The sequence below is a fragment of the Zootoca vivipara genome, chromosome 1 (genome assembly GCF_963506605.1).
Source record: "Zootoca vivipara chromosome 1, rZooViv1.1, whole genome shotgun sequence".
Classification (NCBI taxonomy): domain Eukaryota; kingdom Metazoa; phylum Chordata; class Lepidosauria; order Squamata; family Lacertidae; genus Zootoca; species Zootoca vivipara.
This window is the reverse complement of record NC_083276.1, coordinates 96,637,752-96,660,727: the sequence shown is the minus strand read 5'-3', so window position 1 is coordinate 96,660,727 and position 22,976 is coordinate 96,637,752. Positions and strand designations below refer to the sequence as shown.

The 22,976-nt window shown below is 42.1% G+C and overlaps 1 protein-coding gene across 2 annotated transcripts; it reads left to right on the top strand.

Moving 5' to 3' along the window:
* The first annotated feature begins 4,061 nt into the window (after positions 1-4,061).
* MCM6 (minichromosome maintenance complex component 6) lies at positions 4,062-22,916 on the top strand. 2 transcript variants are annotated; one of them, XM_060279454.1, is made up of 17 exons: positions 4,062-4,277; positions 5,917-6,063; positions 6,933-7,043; positions 8,114-8,363; positions 10,593-10,758; positions 11,643-11,788; positions 12,387-12,537; positions 13,436-13,577; positions 14,302-14,443; positions 14,544-14,651; positions 16,294-16,449; positions 17,625-17,753; positions 18,572-18,733; positions 19,424-19,559; positions 21,059-21,220; positions 21,742-21,881; positions 22,426-22,916. In XM_060279454.1, the coding sequence occupies exons 1-17, from the start codon at positions 4,162-4,164 to the stop codon at positions 22,540-22,542; spliced, it is 2,481 nt and encodes an 826-aa protein (XP_060135437.1). In that variant the 5' UTR covers positions 4,062-4,161; the 3' UTR covers positions 22,543-22,916. The 2 variants fall into 2 exon arrangements, with proteins under 2 accessions (XP_060135437.1, XP_034986462.1); XM_035130571.2 differs by having other exon boundaries at positions 4,063-4,277; positions 21,056-21,220.
* Positions 22,917-22,976: the final 60 nt, after the last annotated feature.

The window sequence follows — 22,976 nt, the reverse complement described above, 5'->3', positions numbered from 1 at the left end:
TTGGGCTTGGTGACTGAAGCCAGTGGGAACTAGAGAACAATAGCATTATCTATAGTTGCTGAGATTGTAACCTGCCCTCTTGCAAAATGCCATGCACACTGATGCTGCTGTAATATACAATCATTAGCTTTTGTGTTTTGAAATTGCAACAAAAAGAGCTAATATTTACAGTTCTATGATTTTTTTTATTCAGATTAAAACACACACACACACACAAATAATGCTACTTTTACTGCTGGGCAGATTTTTAAGGGTTTCCGAGCAATTAAGCCTTGATGTGAGAATTTACTGTGGGTTGTACCAAAGTATGTACAGAATTATTGTATCCTAATTTTCAGGGGCAGTGCCATTAATTAAAGATCCTGATGCAGGAATCAATGTGTGCAAATTGCAGACACTTAAGCAGATTTGGGCAAATGACACACTAATATTTTGTTTCATACCTTTTTTTGAGGATTATCACTCAAAACAAAGGTCCGGGCAAAAAATGGAAAGTGCAGAAAATGAGGACTATGAAGATACCCAGTTGAGAAACCGGGTTAGGCAGCTTAGCTAATGGGCCAGCTGTGAGTACTAAGCACTGGCATATTCCCAGAAACATTTTTTAAAATGGGTTTGCCCGTGTGTGCGCGTTCCCAGTTGTATATGTTTACTAAGTGGATTATAAATAACTGCTTATTACCACAATTTTATTGCTGTTAAATCTAGGTTCCAGAAAGAGTTGTTTGTTCAGCTAATCCAACTGGAATCGATCAAATTCAATTACCTTTTCCCATGCAGAGCTAGTAGTATCTCTGGATAATAGGCTTTATTGGATGCTTCATCCTAATAAATAACAGAGACACTCACTGATTCATGCTGAAAGGTTTCGAAAATGATGTTTTAGGACAAATGAATTTATTGCAGATTTCTGTTTGTTTTATCACAGATCATCCCTTTTGCCTTCATCCCATGTGTGTGGAAATGTCTTTGGTCCATATTGCTATGCTTAGTGTGTTCTTTTGAGTTGCTCACACAAATGACAGAATATATCAATAGTTCTTCAACAGTGGTACCTGGTGCCCCGACAGTAGACAACCTATGAAATGCAGCACTACGCCCATTAAGGGGGATACTGTTAAAAAAAAAAAGACAGCCCTGTAGCAAGGTCTTCACTCCCTCTTTACTGCTTCACTCCTTACCTGCTGTAAGGATGGCTGCCACATATTGTGTGTCTTAGTGGTCCTAGTTAACATTCCTTGTAACTGTATGCAAAGACTTCTGCAGAAATCAACTCTAAACATGACACTTGGGGTAATTGCACTTCCATCCTCATGGTGAATGTCCAACCTCTGCTTAAAAACTTCCAAAGAAGCAGAGTCTACCACCTTCCAAGGGATGGGACAGGAGGGTAGACTCACAAAGTCTGCAGAGCCTTTGTAAATCAGCACAATTAGCGTTGTCAGTTCTCAAACCTTTTTCCTCCCAGAATTCCTTTAGGTCTGTTTCCCCCTCCGTCATAGAAAGCCATATCTTAAGTCAGATCAATTAGCTCATCTAGCTTAGCATGGTCTGTATAAGAGATTGGGAAGCTGTGGTCTTTCAGATTTCACTTGACCACAGCACATACATACATACAGTTTTATTTGTAAGCTGCCTTTCAGCAGTTCAAACCATGCTCAAGGCAGTTTATAACATGAAAAAAATACATAACTACAACGTAACAAAAGTAGTCATAGACAATAAACGTTTAAAAATACACAACCAAACCAATTTCCACATCAAGCGCAACAAAATCTAAAATAAACTCAGAGATTAGGGATTTCATTGAATCATACAATTGATAGGTACTGCAGTAATTCTGTATGTACCTATTCGTGACATTAATGTATTAGTTTCCACTTAAATTCATTTGGGGATTAATTCAAATGTTTCCACTTGGAAATAAATTTGTATTTACTTCAGTTTGATTAGTAGGGTTGTTGACCATTGGGTATTCTGAGGAAATAACAATTAATTTACAAATCTTTCATACCTTTTTGAATTGGCTAATTGAGTTGATCAATGTGTTTGTTGTGGAAATAAATGAATTTAGATTCATGAATGAATAAAATTATATTTAATATGCTTTGGAACTGGTTTGTTGGGTGCTGGGTATATCGGGAATATATATATATAAATGAATTTTGCTGCTTTTTTTGACTGAGGGTAGTCTGGGGCAAAGGTCCTCGTACTTTTAAAGGCTGATAACAAGTTGTTGTTGTTGTTTAGTCGTTTAGTCGTGTCCGACTATTTGTGACCCCATGGACCATAGCACGCCAGGCACTCCTGTCTTCCACTGCCTCCCGCAGTTTGGTCAAACTCATGTTCGTAGCTTCGAGAACACTGTCCAACCATCTCGTCCTCTGTCGTCCCCTTCTTCTCTTCTCATGAGGTGGCCAAAGTATTGGAGCCTCAGCTTCACGATCTGTCCTTCCAGTGAGCACTCAGGGCTGATTTCCTTCAGAATGGATAGGTTTGATCTTCTTGCAGTCCATGGGACTCTCAAGAGTCTCCTCCAGCACCATAATTCAAAAGCATCAATTCTTCGGCGATCAGCCTTCTTTATGGTCCAGCTCTCACTTCCATACATCACTACTGGGAAAACCATAGCTTTAACTATACGGACCTTTGTAGGCAAGGTGATGTCTCTGCTTTTTAAGATGCTGTCTAGGTTTGTCATTGCTTTTCTCCCAAGAAGCAGGCGTCTTTTAATTTCGTGACTGCTGTCACCATCTGCAGTGATCAAGGAGCCCAAGAAAGTAAAATCTCTCACTGCCTCCATTTCTTCCCCTTCCATTTGCCAGGAGGTGATGGGACCAGTGGCCATGATCTTGGTTTTTTTGATGTTGAGCTTCAGACCATATTTTGCGCTCTCCTCTTTCACCCTCATTAAAAGGTTCTTTAATTCCTCCTCACTTTCTGCCATCAAGGTTGTGTCATCTGCATATCTGAGGTTGTTGATATTTCTTCCGGCAATCTTAATTCCGGCTTGGGATTCATCTAGTCCAGCCTTTCGCATGATGAATTCTGCATATAAGTTAAATAAGCAGGGAGACAATATACAACCTTGTCATACTCCTTTCCCAATTTTGAACCTATCAGTTGTTCCATATCCAGTTCTAACTGTAGCTTCTTGTCCCACATAGAGATTTCTCAGGAGACAGATGAGGTGATCAGGCACTCCCATTTCTTTAAGAACTTGCCATAGTTTGCTGTGGTCGACACAGTCAAAGGCTTTTGCATAGTCAATGAAGCAGAAGTAGACGTTTTTCTGGAACTCTCTAGCTTTCTCCATAATCCAGCGCATGTTTGCTATTTGGTCTCTGGTTCCTCTGCCCCTTCGAAATCCAGCTTGCACTTCTGGGAGTTCTCGGTCCACATACTGCCTAAGCCTGCCTTGTAGAATTTTAAGCATAATTGCTAGCGTGTGAAATGAGCGCAATTGTGCAGTAGTTAACAAGTAGTCCATAGGAAAACCTCCCTTAGCCTCATGTGGGCTGACGTGAGACACAAAAACGAAAGGAAACTAGCAGGTGGCACAAAACAATTGACTCGCAGATTTGAAGAGCGCGGCTATGAGGCGCTCACGTCCTGCTTTCGTGCCTCCCACAGGGCTTGAGCCTCTGTAAGAAGAGTAAGCCGGGTCAGATGCGCCACTGGTCCGATCCAGCGTGCACTTTTGTCTACAACCCTACGCACAACTGCCTGGGAGTTAAGCGCCCTTGGAAACAAGCAGCACTTCTGAGTAGACACGTTTAAGGATTCGATTCCTTGCATTCATAAGGGTTGGAAAGGAACCTCAAGGGTCATTTAGTCCAACCCCACGCAATGCAGGAATCTCCGCTTCTGCCAATACCGACCAAAATTTCCTGCGGGAACAACCTCTGCAACTTATCAGTTGCGCGCGTGCGCACAACTGCGCCCACTTACTACGTATTTAGAACGACCCCCCCCCGGCGCTCGCTCCCCCCGTTTCCTGCGCCGTCACGTTTGGCGCGAAATGTTTTCCCGGGCGAACGTTCCGGTGGGGCGTGGCCTCGGCCTCCGAGCGCTTCTGGTTGGTGGGCGCTGTCACGAGGGTGCCGCTAGTGGCGCGAATTCTCCCCTCTGAGCCGGAGAGAGAAAGAGAACTTGTCCGCCATGGATTTAGCCGCTGCCGGGGACGCTGGGCTGGCGGCGGCGGCCGCGCCGCTCAAGCAAATCCACGACGAGGTGGCCGAGAAGTGCCAGAAGCTGTTCCAGGACTTCCTCGAAGCGTGAGTCGTAGGAGCCGCAGGGCGAAACGGGGGAGGGGGAGGGGGCGGAGTTGGGCGCTTGGCGGTGGTCGTGCTGGGAGCTGGGAGACTTTGCTGGGCTGGGAGGCCTAGATAGCCACCCTCCATCTGGGAGCAAGTCCTGGCGTCCGTCCGCTTCCCCGTAGCTTTTGAGCTTGTACTTTCCATGGGGGTGGGGGCGGTAGTGTATAGTATTTATCCCCTAACATAGTGCCCTAGGACGCTGTTGTTTTTGTTTTGTTTGTCTTCCTTGGACAGGTGTGTTCGATTGCTGGGATTGCGCCTCATTCCCAAATGTCAATAGATGTGCCCTATTTATTTGGGGGCTATGGTCCATGGGGTAACGAAGAGTCGGGCACGACTAAACGACTAAACAACAACAACATTTATTTGGGGGGGCGTAGCCCGCCCTCAGTCAATCAATCAAACAATTAAATAAAACTTAACTAACTGACCAGTCGCGTCAGTTCTGCCTCCGCCCCCCAACATAAATCCTGCCCCCCCCACATAAATCCTGGTCACCCCCATGGAGAGAGGGATAAATATACCCCCATGGAGAGGGATAAATATTTTACTCTGCTTTATTGTGCCGGTTTTAATTGTACGTGTTATTTATTTACTGCTGTAAGTCGCATTGAGTTAGGTTTTTGGGGGGAGGGGGGAGGGACTAATAAGTTTAATAAGCAGGAATAGTAGTAGGGTTTTCCCTTTGCAGTAATCAGCATCCGCTGTTGCCTCCTGAATAACCTTAACCTTTTGAAGTGCTGTGAAACAGCTTTTAAACAGCCCCACCTTGTCTTTGCTTAAATGTAATTCTGCCGCTGCAGCTTAAACACTTTTGAGGCTTACTTCTGAGGAAGCATACATAGGTTCAGTCTGCATAGCTGCAATCCTATGCACACTTTTAATTATTTGCTACTACATTTCCATTCCAGGACCTCAAGGTGTTGCACATGGTTCTCTTCTTGCCCTGTATCCTCACAACATCCCAGTGGGGTAGGGTGTGCTGAGAGTCAATGACTGGCCCAAGGTCACCTAAATGAGTTTCATGGTTAAGTGGAGATGTGAACCCTAGTTTCTTAGGTCCTCGTCTAACATTAGGCACTAACCACTACACTACACTGTATTACAAATCAGTAATATCCTATTGAGCTCAATGATTCTTGCACCTGAGTAAACTTGCATAGGACTACAAAGTTTATAATGGGCTGTAGTATGGGGCTCCTTGATAAAAGGCAGCTATTTTTTTCTCATTTTTTCACTGATTACATCAACCCTAACTGTAATCATTATTTGTTGTAATCTGATTACCACACCACTGGGGTCTGTGTATTTTCCTCTCATAATTAGATGCTTCCTTCCTTTTCATGTGGCATAATTAGCAAAATGTCAGGGCTCTTCAGTATTCTGTGTGCAGCTTATACAAAATGAACATTTTTACTTGCACCGATAACTCAGCTTTTCATTAGATGTTCAGTAACAGCAGAGGTTCCTTCCCCTCAAGTGATGGTGTCTCCTTATTAGATTTTAAGCCTCTCTCTTTATAGTCTTAGCACAGAGTGCAGCATGTGTGCATACTCACAATTTAGGAAACTGTCCCTTAAAATATTGCTATTTTCAGATTTCAGAACAGTGATGGAGAAGTTAAATACTTGCGAGATGCAGAGGAATTGATTCGTCCAGAGAGAAACACGTTAATTGTGAGCTTTGAGGATCTGGAGCAGTTTAATCAGCAGCTTGCTACCACAATCCAAGAGGAGTTCTATAGGTAAGAAGGCTCCAGTAAACATGCTTTATTGAATAGTTGGCTTCATCATAACTATTTTACCCATCCTGGGCTTTATTAGAGGAGTTCTAAGTCAAGGCTGGGAAACCTGTGGACCTCTGGATGATGTTGGGCTCCAGCTCATGTCCCAGCGTCAGCATGGCCTTTGGTTAGGGATGATGGAAGATGTAGCTCAAAAACATATGAATGGTCACAGGTGCCCCATTTCTGTTCTAAGTAACATTAAGAAAGAAGGGAATATGTTTTCACAGTTAAAGGTGCTTGTCATTCACAGCCCTCTTGTGGTGGTTTTTAAAATTTATATACTATATCGGTTACATGCCAAAATACTGTACATGCCAATTTATATTATTAAATTGCTGGGAGTGTGGGAGCCTATCCTTTTCCAGCTGTTGCTATTTCAGATAGCCTAATACTGTAGGATTTCAACTGAAGGCAGAGCTTCCGCATTCCTGCAGTTAGTAAGGAGCAATACCCAAAATATGAATACTGCTTGATGTGATACTTTCTGTGTTTTTTATTTAGATGCTTCCTTGCTAATTAGAGTGAGATCTTGGGACATCATTGTACTATTTGTTTTCTGGTAGGGAACGGTATGATTAATTATTGGAGTGTAAAGTATAGTCAGGCATACTAAATAACGTTTGCAAAGTTGTTTCTTGAACAAAAAGCCAAATAGATTTGTCAGACCACGGCTTTATACTTTGTTGTTTCACTTGTATTAATATTACTGTATTTTACCAATGTACTTTTCAGGATACTTTAAAGGATAGAAATTCAAGATGTATGCTGCTACTTTGGTCCAAAGGGTATAAAGATTTGCATCACTAAAACTTGCTTTTCTATTTTAGAGTCTATCCTTTCTTGTGTCGAGCTGTAAAAACCTTTGCTAGAGACCATGGAAATGTTCCCCCCAATAAGGACTTCTATGTTGCTTTCCAGGACCTACCTACCAGAAACAAGTAAGATAAATTGATACTGTAAAGATGTAAACATACAATTTAGTAAGGTAACTCCAAATAAGCTACTTATTTGTAGGATGTTATTTACAATTGAGGAGCATTCAGATGGCCTCTATTAACTTGTGAGTCATAGGCTACCCATGCCGAGTATACCATCATTTCAGCTATCAGAATATACTGATAGCCAACATGGTTTATCAAGAGGAGTGATGCTGATGCACACAACCATACTCCCATCAATTTTTTCTTTTTTAATGGGGGGAACAATACATATGCCTTGTGTTCTATACAGTTAAAACAAATAATGCAGGAGATTGCTATGTGGATATGCTTCAGACATAAGGAGAGAAGTTTTTTCTCAGACTCTGATGACATTTTGCGTGAAGACATGGATAGCGATTTTGCAGATAAGAGGCCTACTACCTGTGCTTTAGACCCTTGCCCGTCCTGGCTAAGAAAAGTTGCCCAATGAGAAGTAGCTGTGTGGGTTAGTGTTGTGGCAAATGCTTCTTTCCATTAAAGTATGAAACCCATTGGGTCTCAAGGAGGCATCTTTGCTCCAGGTTTTCCTTAATGAAATGGGCCTAGAAAATAGTTTCAGACTGGCCTGCAGCCTGATCATGAAATGACCTTGCTAGCCTTTGTAGGTGGTGACCTTTGCCAAAAATTAAATGGCGGAGAGTGTCCTGTTGATTCTGCTGAACCTTTATGTGATGTTAAATACTGTCAACCATGGTGTCTTGTCTGTTTGCAATATTTCAACAAGGTATTTTTAAAAGTTACGGGGAACAAGATTGAAAGTCAGCAGCTCAAGTTCTTAAACTTCTAAAGGTTTGATTACATCTCTGTTTAAATGTCAGGGAAATCATCTCACCATATTCAGTTGGCTTGCACCTAACTGCTGTGAGCATAACAGGTACTTTGTTCTTAGCTACAGAACAGTTTGTACTTGTCAGTTTTGGTTCTCTCGGCAACAATGGGCCATAATAGGCCATGCACTTGCTATCTGATTTTCCAGAATGTATTTTAGAACTGATGAGCTTTTGAATTTGACTTTGTTCTTTAAACAGAATTCGTGAAATGACGTCAGCTCGAATTGGATCACTAATGCGTATTAGCGGGCAAGTGGTCCGTACCCACCCGGTTCACCCAGAGCTCGTAAGCGGAACATTCCTGTGCCTGGATTGCCAAACCGTGATAAAAGATGTTGAGCAGCAGTTCAAATACACACAGCCCAACATCTGCAGAAACCCAGTTTGTGCCAATAGGAAACGGTTCCTTCTGGACACCAACAAATCCAGATTTGTTGACTTTCAAAAGGTAATTCAGCAATTGTCAGAATTTCTGCTGGGTTTGAAAACGTGATGTGATGTCCATACTTGACTGATTCAGCTGTAAAGTTAAACCACGGTTTGGCACCACATGAACAAGAATTTAAGGACGTTTGAGGCTGTGTGCTCTTTACTTCCTGTCCTTTTTGTTCTCTGTACGTGTGCTTAAATTTCCTTCCTGCTTTCACGGGTTTGTGGCAAACCACTGTATGCCAATTAATTTTAATTTGAAAAACTAAAGTTTATGCTGGCTTTGGAATCCAGAATCAAAACATGGTTTAAAGTCTTGGTTTGCATATCACAAATGTTAGTTTGCTGGTTTTGGATAAAATAGTAAACTAAACTATAGTGAAAGGATGGGAGTATTGACATTCAGGAAGGAGAAGGAACTCAGGTGCCTGACAGTAAAGGCCTGTTGATGTAGCATTGAACAATGATGTAGCATTATGTCCTGGGTCTCTTAAGTGTAAAGTTTTGCTCTTACTACAGGTGGCGAACATTTTGCACAGGAGATCCATTCCTGGCCCTTGTACGCATCAGCGGAGCACGCATAAGCCCACTGTGCCCTGTTCCACTCCTGTTTTGCCCTTTTCTGGGTCCGACCTGTGCATCAGCAGCCACATGTCAGTTGGATGTACAGAAAACGGTCATCACCTGAATATACATTGAATAAAATGTAGCAATTTTTGTGTTTTTCCTGTGTGTAAGTGAAAATCTGCCAACTGAGGATACAGTGGATGCATCTTACGAAATGCATTCTAGCTTATGCCATATTAAATTAGTTTGTCTTTAAGGTGCCACAAGGCTGCATTGGTTTCATTACAGCAGGATAACACAGCAGTCCCTCTGGAATATCTTATGGGCAGCTCTTGTAAATTACTGCCATTCGTCTTCCAGAATGCTGTATTCAGACCTCAAAGTTGTCTATCTTCATAATTGAAGTGAATGGAGTTCGCTAATGTCATGCTTCCACTGGAGGGAGGGGATGAAGTTAGATTTCCCCAGTAACTTCTCCCTGCAACTGCCTGCATAGCCAGGAAAGCTGCTTCATCAGGGTGCAGGACCCTCCACAATTAGCATGAGAGGTCAGGCACATATACACACAGGCACACCTTGCACAAATGGAAGGGGCCTGGCCTTCCTTTCAAGGGAGGAAAGCTCACAATCCGAACTGAAGTGTGCACATATTCAACCTATTAAGAATCATTTTCTGTAGTGAAAAATGTATTTAATTATCAGGTGTTTTTCAGAACCCAAAGAGCAAGATGCGCTTTGTAAATTTAGGAATCTGTCTCGGCTGCTGTTGAGATCAGCAATGGCGCTGGGAAGTGATCTCATTGTGCAGCCTACAGGGACCACCTAGTGCTTTCTCTAGATATTTTTTCACAATATTAGAAACGTTCTTCACTTTACCATTTTGAACCACATGTGTTTTGTTGCTGTACAGACCTGTCAAATTTGTAAAGTGCTTTCCACTTGAGAAGAAGAAAGGTGTATCAACAAAAATTTGCTTTGAGTGCGGGCTTAGACATTTGTCATTGATGGAAGACTAAGAGTTATATTTGACAGGATCTTTTGCTGCTAGTGTATTGCTTCTTTGGTGGTTGTCTTCTGTTGCTTTGATTGGCACTTGTCCAGTCTCTATCCTAGGGGTTGTGGATTTGTGTTTCGTCTTCTCCACCGACCATGTTGTTGGACTGTAGGTCCCATAACCCCTGAGCATTTTTTATGCTGGCTGAGGCTAATGGGAGTCAGAGTCCAACACCATCTGTAAGCCCACTGGTTCCTCACTCTTTTCTTACCCCATCTCAGTTTTTTCCCACAGCCGTCAGCATGGTAGAAACAAGCTTGCATTTCTGACAGTGTTCCCTGTGAGATTTGCCCTTTGCCTACTGAGGGTGATCTAGACAACTAATAGCTGTGCTGTTAGTTTTTTTTTATGGTGATGCTCCATGATAGCTATCAGATAGAGCCTGAAAATTAATCAGGTATTTGTAACCGTTACCAGGGTTGATGTTGGTAATTAGAAATTGAAAAAATTCTGGGTTCTTAAAAAAATGTAAGACTTTTCATTAGGAATTCAGCATCATTACACCCCACCCCCACCCCGTCTTCATGCTGGAAACATTTAGGTTCAGTTTTGTGGCATTTTCAGGTAAACTAGTAATGATAAGATAACTTCCTGCCTCTTGACAGCTTGCTTTTCCTATCTCCTCAGGTCCGTATTCAGGAGACACAAGCTGAGCTACCCCGGGGAAGCATTCCTCGCAGCGTTGAGGTGATACTGCGGGCTGAAGCTGTGGAATCGGCCCAGGCTGGGGACAAGTGTGACTTCACAGGTTCCCTCATTGTTGTGCCTGATGTGTCCCAGTTGTCTACCCCAGGTTGGTTGATCCTGTGCAGAGCAGAGCAGTGTGAGGGACTCTTTCCTTGTTCAGAAAGGACATGTGTAGGGCAGCCTTCCTGAAACTCTGAAGCTTCAGTATACTTCAAGCAAAAGGCTAGGCTCGAATTATTTTCTCTGTGGTGGGAGCTTGTTCAGTGCAGGCATTGCTATTCCAACCCACGTAACACCGGTCTTGAAAGATCTACATTGGCTCCCAGTATGTTTCTGAGCACAGTGTTGGTGCTCACCTTTAAAGCCCTAAATGGCCTCGGTCCAGTATACCTGAAGGAGCGTCTCCACCCCCATTGTTCAGCCCGGACACTAGGTCCAGTACCGAGGGCCTTTTGGCGGTTCCCTCGTTGTGAGAAGCCAAGTTGCAGGGAACCAGGCAGAGGGCCTTCTCGGTGGTGGCGCCCACCCTGTGGAACGCTCTCCCATCAGATGTCAAAGAAAAAAAAAGCTACCAGATTTTTAGAAGACATCTGAAAGCAGCCCTGTTTAGGGAGGCTTTTAATGTTTAATGTTGTTGTTGTTGTTCAGTCGTTTTGTCGTGTCCGACTCTTCGTGACCCATGGACCATAGCACGCCAGGCACTCCTGTCTTGCACTGCCTCCCGCAGTTTGGTCAAATGTTTAATAGATTATTTTATTTCATTTTTCTGTTGGAAGCCGCCCAGAGTGGCTGGGGAAACCCAGCCAGATGGGCAGGGTATAAATAATAAATAATAAATTATTTATTATTATTATTATTATTATTATTATTATTATTATTAGCCTACATTCCAAAGTGAAGAGCTGTGCGTTTCTGACTTTTTCAAATGTGTACGCTGAAAATTACCACATGTTCCTGGAGCAGAACTAAAAACAGGTCTTGCTCTTATAGGTGTCCGAGCAGAAACTGGCTCTCGTGTGAGTGGGAAAGAAGGCTATGAAACCGAAGGTGTCAGAGGACTTCGTGCACTTGGAGTCAGAGAGTTATCCTATAAATTGGTCTTTCTAGCATGTTACGTTGCACCAACAAACCCAAGGGTAAGCCTTACTCAGGAAGAGGAGCTTCCGGAATATCTTTCTTGAAGATATTAATGATGGGATTTGGTTCTCTTGTCCCCAGGAAAGCTGAGCTGCCACTGTGCCCTTTCAGTGTATCCTTACGCCAAGCAGTAGAGTAAAGTGATAGATTGGACCCTTTTTGAATACTCTTATTCAAGAGCTACCGTAGAACAGCAGAGCAGATTCTGGGCTAGAGCCTTCCAACCTGATAGGCTTGGGGGAGTATTCTCCCACCTGTAACCTGAAATATTTTATTGCATTCTGCCGCCACATGTGGAATGTTTAGATCCAGCCCTAAATGGTCTCATTTTGGAGATATTTAAATTGAAGTCCTCTTGCGACATATTTCCCACCTTAAGGCAGGGATTGGAAACCTGTGCCCATCCAGTTGTTGCTTAATTACATCCCCCATCACCCCTGAACATTGGGCCATGCTGGTTGGGGCTGATGGGGGTTAAGAGTTCAACAGCATCTGGAGCCCCCCAGCGTCCCCTTCCCTGACGTATGTTATTTTCTAGTCTCTGCAGTATTTTTGCATTTTTATATATTTTCCCTCCCTCAACCCTCTTTGTTTTAGTTTGGTGGCAAAGAGCTGCGAGATGAAGAACAGACTGCAGAAAGCATTAAAAACCAGATGTCGGTAAAGGAGTGGGAAAAAGTATTTGAAATGAGCCAGGATAAAAACCTTTATCACAACCTTTGTACCAGCCTCTTTCCAACCATACATGGTAAGATCTAATTGTGGAGCCATAGTAATGATTGCTATCCTTGACTAATTTTCTAGGTCAGCTGGAAGCTTTCAAATTAAATTCCTATTGTCTAATATGTATTCATGTCAATTAAGAAACGTCTTTTTCTGTTTTGTTATCCCTTCTGAACAGGAGGTATTAAAACACTGAATTTTGTTTCCTGTATGTTGTTTGTGGTGTTGTACCCAAAGTGTAAGATAGGAATACAGCAACTGAGAGTTACATGCAGTCCCTTTTAAGATTATTTGCCTGTTTTCTGGCTGTTTTTGCAAATACATAATACTGTACTGCTTTTCTGTGCATTCTTTTCTCATGGGACCATGGGATGAAGAGCCCTAGTATTGTTTTACTTGAAACCTTGCTGCAAGAACATGATCCTGTAATTGTGGGTTTTAATCTGTACAGATTCTCTTCTCTGGCTTTTCCTTATTCAGTAACCTCTGTACTCTAAAAGAAGATTATAAACTTGGACTCTGATTTATAGACCATTTAAGATAGCTTATTCCTGTTGACTGCTGTGTTATCTTGGTAATCACTCTGTCCAACACAAATAAATCTGAGCTGTAATATTTAAGTATGTTTAGCAACCACGTCCCTTGTTTGCATTTTAATGCCATATCAGGGAGAGGTGATGAAGCAGCTGTGATTTTGAGACTTTCCTGTGGCTATCCACCAGGCTGGCGCTGCTCAATCAGAACAGTAGCTTGTCAGAGATTTAACCAGTCCCTGAAGAAGCTTGTTTGAATTTTGAATTATTGTCTGAAGCCAGCCCATAACAACAACTAGAATCCAAGCTTTTCTCCTGAGTTGTGTTCTTAGACTTGACTCTAAATATGAGCATACCCCAAAACCTTAACTGTTAGTTATTCTGATGCAGGTAATGATGAAGTTAAGCGAGGGGTTTTACTCATGCTCTTTGGTGGCGTTCCTAAGACAACAGCAGAAGGCACTTCACTTCGTGGTGACATCAACGTTTGTATTGTTGGCGATCCGAGTACTGCCAAGAGTCAATTTCTTAAGTAAGTTTCTTGCGAACTAGCGTACGGTTAACTTGCATTGTCTCTGTAGGTAGCTGGCTACATGTACTCATTCGTGTATGTTGTGTTCAGGAGGACTTAGTCTCTGGTAAGAGGTTATAGAATTGCTGCCTCTGTCCGTAAAACAGTGGCTTTATGCTGATTTCTGTGTTGGTCTTCTTTGTCTGTACCAATTATTCTGGCTTTGGATAGTAGTTGTATTTTGTTCTCCTTTAAATTTGTGGTGCGCCAAAAAGACGTTGTTAATTGGGTTGTAGAGAATTTCAAAAATAAAAAACACTAAAATATATCAAAATGCCGAGGTGAAAAAGACTGCTCTTATCCGGCACTGAAATGATAGCAGTTTGGGTGCCAGGCAACCTCCTTGTTGGGAGAGTGCCCTCCATTATCACTGCTGAGAAAGTTCTCCCCCATGTAGATTCCCTCCATTCTCCTGATGGAAGGAATATAGGGAGAAGGGCCTCTTCAAGAGATCTTAAACGTTCAGCAGGTTGATAGGGAGGGTGCTGCTACTTGTTGGAACAAAAACTATTTTCAGAAATAATAGACCTTGTAATTACTAAATAGGTGTGCTTTTTCTCCTTGCTCATGACTATCGGCTAGGTAATTTAGAGCTCTGCAGCCTGCAAAACTTTAAAGTCACTATAGTGTTTATGTTGCACTTTCTGTTGTGAATTGTTGAGTGGCATGCCAATTGAACCAACAGGCACGTGGAGGAATTCAGCCCCCGAGCTGTATACACCAGTGGAAAAGCGTCTAGTGCTGCTGGTTTAACGGCTGCTGTTGTGAAAGACGAAGAGTCCTATGAATTTGTCATTGAAGCTGGAGCTCTAATGTTGGCAGATAATGTAAGTTACCAAATGCATAGTATTTAATAGCTCTGAAAGGAGGGGCCCCTTTTGTTTTCAAGTGCGGAAGTACAGCTGTTGAGTCTGCACTCTCTTTTAGGGAGTCTGTTGCATTGATGAATTTGACAAAATGGATATGAGGGATCAAGTTGCCATTCATGAAGCTATGGAGCAGCAGACTATATCCATTACTAAAGCAGGAGTTAAGGTAAGTGGCTGTGTGTTGCTTGAACTTGTGTATCCTTTGTTCAGATGGTATTGGAGAGAGATTTCTTTGCTTCTCCAGTGACCTTTGGACCAGATCTTCTTTCCATCCTTCCCATTTTCTGTCAAATAGTTTCATTCCATTAGAAGAACTAAGGAACTTTTCTTACAACTGAACGCTTCTAGAAGAGGGTGGCAGTCGGTAGTCCATATCCAGAACAGGATAACTTCCTCTTCCACAATCCTACATCAAAATTAAGCCCACCAGACCCTGGCAGCAGTTGCAGCAGTACTGCTGCTTACCTAGACCAGTGCAGGAGCCCAGAGGGTGGTGGGAAGTTAGTGGCTATGAGAGTCCTGCAATAGTCCCAACCTCATGGTTTTTCTGCCCCACCCCATCCAGGAAAGCAGCAGGAGCACCACTGTTGCAAGACATCTGCACAACACCAACTTCCCATGCTGGTCACTCCTGTTAAACATTTCTTCCAGAAATCTGTCCCACTGTGAAAAACTGGATAATTGGGCTGTAATCGTTCACAGGCTTTTGGGGGGAGAAAGCTCCATTGAACCCAGTAGGACATGCTTCTAAGCAAGAAAGTTAACAATTGGGCTGCAATATACATCAAGTTAGCTGTCCATAATTTCATGAAGTTAGTGGCTTAAGCATCTGATAATTAGGGGCATGTTGATGGCCTTAAACAGCAATAGTATGTATTCCTTTTTAAAAGCCCATCCACATAAACAATGAAGAAAGTAGCCTGCAATGAAATATGCTGCTTCTCGCCTATGTTATAAATAAAGAAAAAATTAGACTTATTAGAGGAAATTAAAAAGAAAGAAAAACAGTTGTATAGGAAAAAAATCAGGAAATGAGATAATAAACCAAGAAATAAAGCTATTGCAATAGGAATATGCCCATATTATAGAAAAAAAGAGATAGAAGGGAACATTCAATTTTGGAGATACAAAAACTTTGAATTTGCAAATAAGCCAGGTAAGATGCTTGCCTGGCAGTTGAAGAAAAGAAGGAATGAGAATACGATTAACAGATTGAAAGTAGGCGAAAGGCTGATAGATGACACTAAGGAGATTAATAGTACTTTTGAGAACTTCTATAAGAAGCTATATTATAAAGGAAAAGAACAACAAGAAGAAATAGATAAATTCCTAATACAACATAAAATTCCAGAAGTAGCAAAAGAAAAGATAAAAGTACTAAATGAACCAATAACAGTGATGGAGATACAAGAGGCTCTCAAAAAGGCAAAATCAGGAAAGTCCCCGGGGCTGGATGGCTTGCCAATAGAATACTATAAAAAACTGGAAGATCTGTTAGTACTACCATTGAAAGAAGTAATGAATACCACTATAAATAATGGGAAGGCACCAGAGTCGTGGGCAGAGGCATTTATAACTCTTATAGCTAAACAGGGAACAGATTTAGAATTGGCAACTAATTATAGACCAATCTCTTTGTTGATGCATTTTGGTAGGGTGGAGGATGAATTTTACAAGATTGATCGAACTGGTGCCCAGGCACCATTGAAACTGCTCTGTTTTCTTCCCCAACACTTTTTCTTTATGTAATTTGTTAACAACTCTACACTGCTTAGGAAAAGCAAACAAACATGTTCTTGTTTTAACAGGCTACGTTGAATGCCAGGACCTCTATTTTGGCGGCAGCTAACCCAGTTGGTGGACGTTATGATAGAGCAAAGTCTCTGAAACAGAACATAAACCTATCAGCCCCCATCATGTCTCGATTTGATCTCTTCTTTATTCTTGTGGATGAATGCAATGAGGTAATGTATAACCTACATGCTGTATATGATGCATTTTAAATTCAGAAATATGCAAGCTATAAATACAATTGCCTAGGAATTCTCCCCACCCCATTCATACACTTCCCATTAGTGCATTTTAATCCCTTCCATTACCATGTGTGTGTCTTTGTTTCCCCCACAACCATGGCTACATTTCTGTCTTAGTCTGCCCATTGCACATATGGGGTGGGAGTAGCCTAACCTGAACATCTTACAACAATGTGGCAGATGCAATTTTATTTTGTGATCCAATGACGGAGTTAGCTGCATGGGCGCCCATGCCTTGCACGCGGGGGGGGGCACATCAGTGGTGGGGGGGTGATCCCCTGCACACTGTGTCGGGGTAGGCAATTGCCCGTGCGCTGCGTCGGCGGGACGAGTGATCCCCTGAGCGCTGCGGCGGTGGGGCGGGCAATCCCCCGTGCGTGGCAGCATGCTTTTTTGTCAACACCCCCCCCCCCCCCCAGGGATGGCTCCCGGGGCGAAGCGCACCCACCGCACCCCCCCTTTCCTACGCCCCTGCATCAACCTCAAGGAAGTTGTGGAAGGAAAGTTCCCCATCTCTCTTGTGTCCACCTGACTAAAAATCCTCTTTAGAGTGTTGTGGGGCATTATTGAATAATGTAGGGTGATGTGCAGGAGATTGCTGGAGGAAGGGAGAAACATCCCAATGTATTTTTATATATCCTCTCGCACAAGCACACGCCTCAGGGTAGCTGACAGGTAGTGGGGGCGCTGGTGGCTGCGATGCAGGAGAGGGAAAACTTTCCTTCTATGAACTCTCTTAGGATCCAAGTTGATGGAGTTATTTGGAAGTTTGTGCATAATAGAAAATTTAGTTCTTTTTAAAAATGTGTGAAACAGATTGCTTCTACAACAGACGGTAGGTTTTGTTTTTTAAAAAATCCTGTTGTAGTGTTCTCTTTTTACCTCTAAAGACCCAAATGAACTCATTGACTGGACTAAATTGGTATCTATTCATGTACTGGACAGCTCAGTTTCATTTGAACTGCTTGCATTACCTAAACAACCATCTAGATATCCTCAAACGTTTTGGCAGTTGCTGGGTGGATCACTGTTACTCTACTGTTTTGTTAATGATTGTTAATGATGGCTTTAGTTCACGTATTCTGACCAAAACCTCCCCCCTTCAGGTTACAGATTATGCCATTGCAAGACGCATTGTGGATCTTCATTCTAGGATAGAAGAATCGATTGATCGCCTGTATTCGCTAGATGATATCCGAAGGTATCTTCTCTTTGCCAGGCAGTTTAAACCCAAGGTAATGAGATAGACTTCCGCATTAGGTTGGGATGGCTCAGTCAATAGAGCGTGAGACTCTTAATCTCAGGGTCATGGGGATTGGACTAGATGACCCTTGTGATCCCTTCCAACTCCACAAGATTCTGTGATTCCAGAGAGTTTGAGCACAGCATGGCAGGAAAAACCTGAACTGATACAGAATATATAGTGGTTACTTTGACTTCGACATAGTTGTTGCTAATGCTCAGGCTCACGTATGACGATGCCTGGTTAATTAGGATGTAGTGTAACTGGTTCTGTGGCAGCGATTTGGAGCCAGTTGGGTTTGTGTAAGGTTTAGTGTGTCTGTTGTTTGATGCAGCGAGAAGTGTTCAGGTGAGCCATTGTGGTGCAGTGGTTGGAGTGTTGTGCTAGGGAGACCAGAGTAGGAATCTCCACTCAGCCCTGAAGCTCAAAGGGTGACCTTGGGCCAGGCACTCACAGAGTTGCTGTGAAGATAAAAAGAGGATGGGGGACAGATTGTGCATGCCACCTTGAGCTCCTTGGAGGAGAGATGGCATATAAATACAATAAATAAATAATTTTGTACTGTATTTTTGTGCCGTTCTTGTCAATGACAGTAGACAGGCAAGTTTTAATTACGCAATAATTTTTTTAGACTAAATCTTTCTTGTTGTTCATTGCAAATAAATGTCAACTCTAGCTGTTGATCTAGTTTGTAATGGAAGTTTGACTCTTCCCCCCTCCCCCCAATGAATATGTGACGTTTGTAAATGGGAAGTGGTGCACAATTTCACTATAGCTTACCACATTTCCCCTTCATTTGCCCTCCAATAGATTTCGAAGGAGTCGGAGGATTTTATAGTTGAACAATATAAGCGCCTTCGCCAGAGGGATGGTTCCGGCATTACAAAATCATCATGGAGAATCACAGTGCGGCAGCTGGAAAGCATGATTCGGCTGTCGGAAGCCATGGCGCGGATGCATTGCTGCGACGAGGTAGCTAAAGTTAATGGGGCAGCATGGAGCAGGACAGAGCTTTGACCAATGCAGCTGTTCTTAACATTTTTATTCTGTTTAAACATATAGCGAAAAACGCCCATGGTTCATTCTCATCGTTTTAAGCATAAATTTTGGGATTACTGTAGCTTGAAATGAAAACCTTTTATATATGAATGTTACATGTTGAGTTTGTAAATAGTCCAATGCCAGCTTAGGTTTCTACATAGGGGTGGAAATGCTTATCCCTGAGAAGTTTTTAGCTGAAATTTTAGACCAGCTGCAAGTTTTTGTGTGGCCCACAAGCCTTCAGTCTTTCAGAGAGAGAAAGAGAGTTAAGTAAAAGACAACACCTTTATGAACTGTATCTTCAGCTTGCTTTATTTATAGAAGTTGGTGGTGTCTGGCTTTTGACTGTGAATCCAGTGTTAGTGGAGCCTTCTTCCTTGGCACAGGGAAAGGGGGACACGTGGGGAAAATACTCTTGTTGCTTCTATGGCCAAGAGATGTTTTGGAGTCCATCAGTTGTATTGTGTGCAAATTGTTGCACATGTATATTTTGTTGTACACTGCCTTGGATTTTGTTTTATAAGAGTTCATGGTATGTAAATATTTTTTTAAAAAATAAATAATGTGTGTTTGGGCAAGCATTTATTTATTCATCTTGACTCTTCTTAAACATTTGTAAAGGTCCATCCAAAACATGTGAAGGAAGCCTTCAGGTTATTGAACAAATCTATCATCAGAGTTGAAACTCCAGATATCAATTTAGACCAAGATGAAGAACAAACCATTGATGAGCCTGAGGCCCAGGATGGAGTTCAGAGTGAGTAATTTGCTGATGAACTATGGACTATATCAGACTTCCACAACCTGTGGTGCCCTCTGGATGTTTTATAATACAGCTCCTATTGTCACTAATCATTGGTCGTGCCGGCTGGGGCTGATGGGAGCTGTGATCCAGAACATTCAGAAGGCAGAAGGGTGGGGAACACCTGACAAATGTTTTTACCTGATAGCCTCATTGAAAGCTGTTATGATAAAGGTCACAAAATAAATCTCTTAATAATAAAACACTTCTTGGGACTTGCTTGTTTCTGGGTCCAATTCAGGTTCTAGTTTTGTCCTTTGAAGCCTTGCACAGCCTAGGCTTCTGCCTATTGAAGCATAGTTAAAAACAAGCTATGGTTTAACGTGTAGAAAACCAAAGTTTCTTCCTGGTTTTATTGCTCATGGTTTGTTTTAAATGAGAAAAACTGAAGGCCGAGGTTCAGACTTCACGACAATCCAGGCTCTGGCTTCTTTTCTTGGTGGTGTGGAAGCAACAGGAGGCAGAGTGGAGTGGAGAATCTTTTCGCAGCATCTACTACCACACTGTGCATTCACCCTTAAGCCAGTAGGTCGAAGATCTCAAGTGGAACCTTTTTAGTGGTGGAGCTCTTCCTTAACATTCCCTGCTTGGCATCTTCTCAACAAGTATTTAGTCCACCAAAAAGCTTTTAAATGAATTGGATTTTTATTTGAAACTTGTTTTGTTTGGGGTTTCTTTTTCAAAAATAAAATAAAATAGAAGGCATTTTGTTCTTTGTTTTTTTATATGTGATACTTTAGTGTGGACTACTAAGAGAACCTTTCTTTGGACCCAATATATAAGCTTTAAACCACAATCGTGTAATCTGTTACCAAGGAGTAACTCCCATTGAAGTCAGTAGGGCTTACCTCTGAGTAGATATGTGTCTTATGGAGCTACAAATCAGTCAATAACGTGCATTCGTCTAAACAAGATAACAGACACCATATCTTTCATATTTATTGTTTTGAAAATAAGAACTGTGCTCTGAAATCCTTACGGCTACAAAACTGAAAATGATAAGGTACTGTATCTGTTTGGAAGACTCCATAAAATCTCAACCACCTAGAAAATATAGATAACATCATTTGAAATGATAAGAGAAATGCAACTGCTACACTTTCAGAATGTATGTTCTGGGTGGAGGGGGGAAACAGGCAATTAAGTCATTTGTGATGTGCTTCTACAGTGGTACCTCTACTTATGGACCCAATCCGTTCCGGGATGCCGTTCGCACCCCAAAAAGTCCGTAAGTAGACCGCCGCTTGTGCGCATGACGCGCTAGAGCACTCCTGCGCGAAGCACACAGATTGCGCCTGTGAAGCAGCAAACCCGGAAGTAAACACTTCTGGGTTTGCCATGTTCGTAACCTGAAAAAACGCAACGTGAAGCAAACACAACTCAAGGTATGACTGTATTGCGGCTTCTGTCCCCACCTTGGCATAATGTGTACAAAAACTTTCTGTGCTCAGGAGATGGAGACACTGCAGTTGTTAATGGCTTAGTGAACGGCATCAATGGACATGCAGATGATCTGAGCAAGGATTTGGCGCCAAAGGCTTCCTTAAGGCTTAGTTTCCCTGAATATCGCAGAATCTCAAACCTCATTGTAATGCATCTGAGAAAATCGGAAGAAGGTAAGAACTCACTGTCTTGGTGCATGCGGAATTAAGTACATACTTACTAATCACATTGCATGTTCTTTGAAATCCAAGTGCAACCCACTGGGAAGGTCTCAGAATTGCAGCGTGTGGGGTTATGTGGTTTAAGCCATACCTCCCCAGCTACAGTCCACATGAAATCCTCTCCTCCCACCCTTCGACTTACCATTACAAGAAGATTTTTCCCTAATGCTAACTGTAGCAAGAGTGGGGGGGGGAGGAAGTAGGGTTGCGCAGAGCCTGCCAAAATTGATTTGGGGCTCAGTTCAGCAATTTGGATCAGCAAGTTCAATTCCCCTCTGCTCTTCCCTCCATCCCACCCAAAATAAAAATCCTGGATTGGAAGGTTTTAGCTGTCAATAATAAACAAAACCTAGCTCCCCTTCTATGCTAGAAGTGTTTTCCTTATATAGTGTCTTGACTTGCTGAAACATTTTTGAGGCAGTCAATCTGGGATTTCAGAGTGCTTTATCGTCTGCTTTCTTTTCTTCCTGCAGAAGATGATGATGCCTCCTTAAAAAAGAGTGAGCTTATCAACTGGTATTTAAAGGAAATTGAATCAGAAATAGATTCTGAAGAAGAACTGATAAATAAGAAGATGATAATAGAAAAAGTGATCCATCGTCTTACACACTATGTACGTAATTCCTTGAAGGATTTGATGATAAAAATAATGTGGTCTTTGATTAGCTTAATGTCCCTTCCTATATGCATGTGTACCTTGTGACACATGGCACTATGTTAAATTGGTCTTGCTTCCAAGTAAGTATATATATAGAGAGAGAGTTGCATGTCCTGTTGTGTTTAGTGGAGCTTAGTTCCAGGTAAGTGTGCATGTGATTGTAATCTAAGGTTGCAATACTGCACATACTTGGGTTCGAGTTCATTGAATCAGTAGTACATTCTTCCAAGTAGATATGCAGAAGAATGCACTTGATAAGCTGTTGGTGGTAGCCTTTAATTCTGGTGCATGTAAGCATTCTCCTAGGGATCCTTATGCAGAGTTTTGTGAGAGATGGAGATGAAGAGGGCATGATATTAATTACTCATTTTGAATTAAATCCTGCTTTAAAGCAATGACATTTTCCTTCGAAGTAAGTATGCTTGTGACTGGGGTGTCTTACAACGTGTGACCTAGGACTCTCCAGAACATAGCCTGACTGAGGCTCTCTGTATTTCAGGACCACATTCTAATTGAGCTCACACAGACAGGGCTGAAAGATTCCGTGGAAGGACAGAGCCTTGATGAAGAAGACCCTTACCTTGTAGTTAATCCTAACTACTTGTTGGAAGACTAGGGATTATGAAACAATTCTACAGTCACAACGTATCCATTCCTTATTGGAGACCAGACCAGCACTCACTGGCTAATTTTATATCTTATCTATCTATCTGTTGTACATAGTTGGCTACCCAAAACAAGCTTTGTCACGTAATTCACCCACCTTATCTTTTATTCAGGTAAAAGCTGCTCCATTTCTTTCCAGAAAAAGGGTCATGCAACCTAACAGGGCAGCTGTTTAGGTTTAGAACGAAACTTCCATATATCCTCATGTTCCTCTTACGCTTTTTACATATTTTTTCCTGCATCTCTGTATCATAATCTTATGTTGTAGGTCCCCTTGACTCCTATCTTAATATGTGAAAAATAAAGTATTCCTTATATACAAAATGATTTCTTTTTCTTTTTCACTACAGAAATAGGTTCAAATGCCACTTTGAATAGGATTTT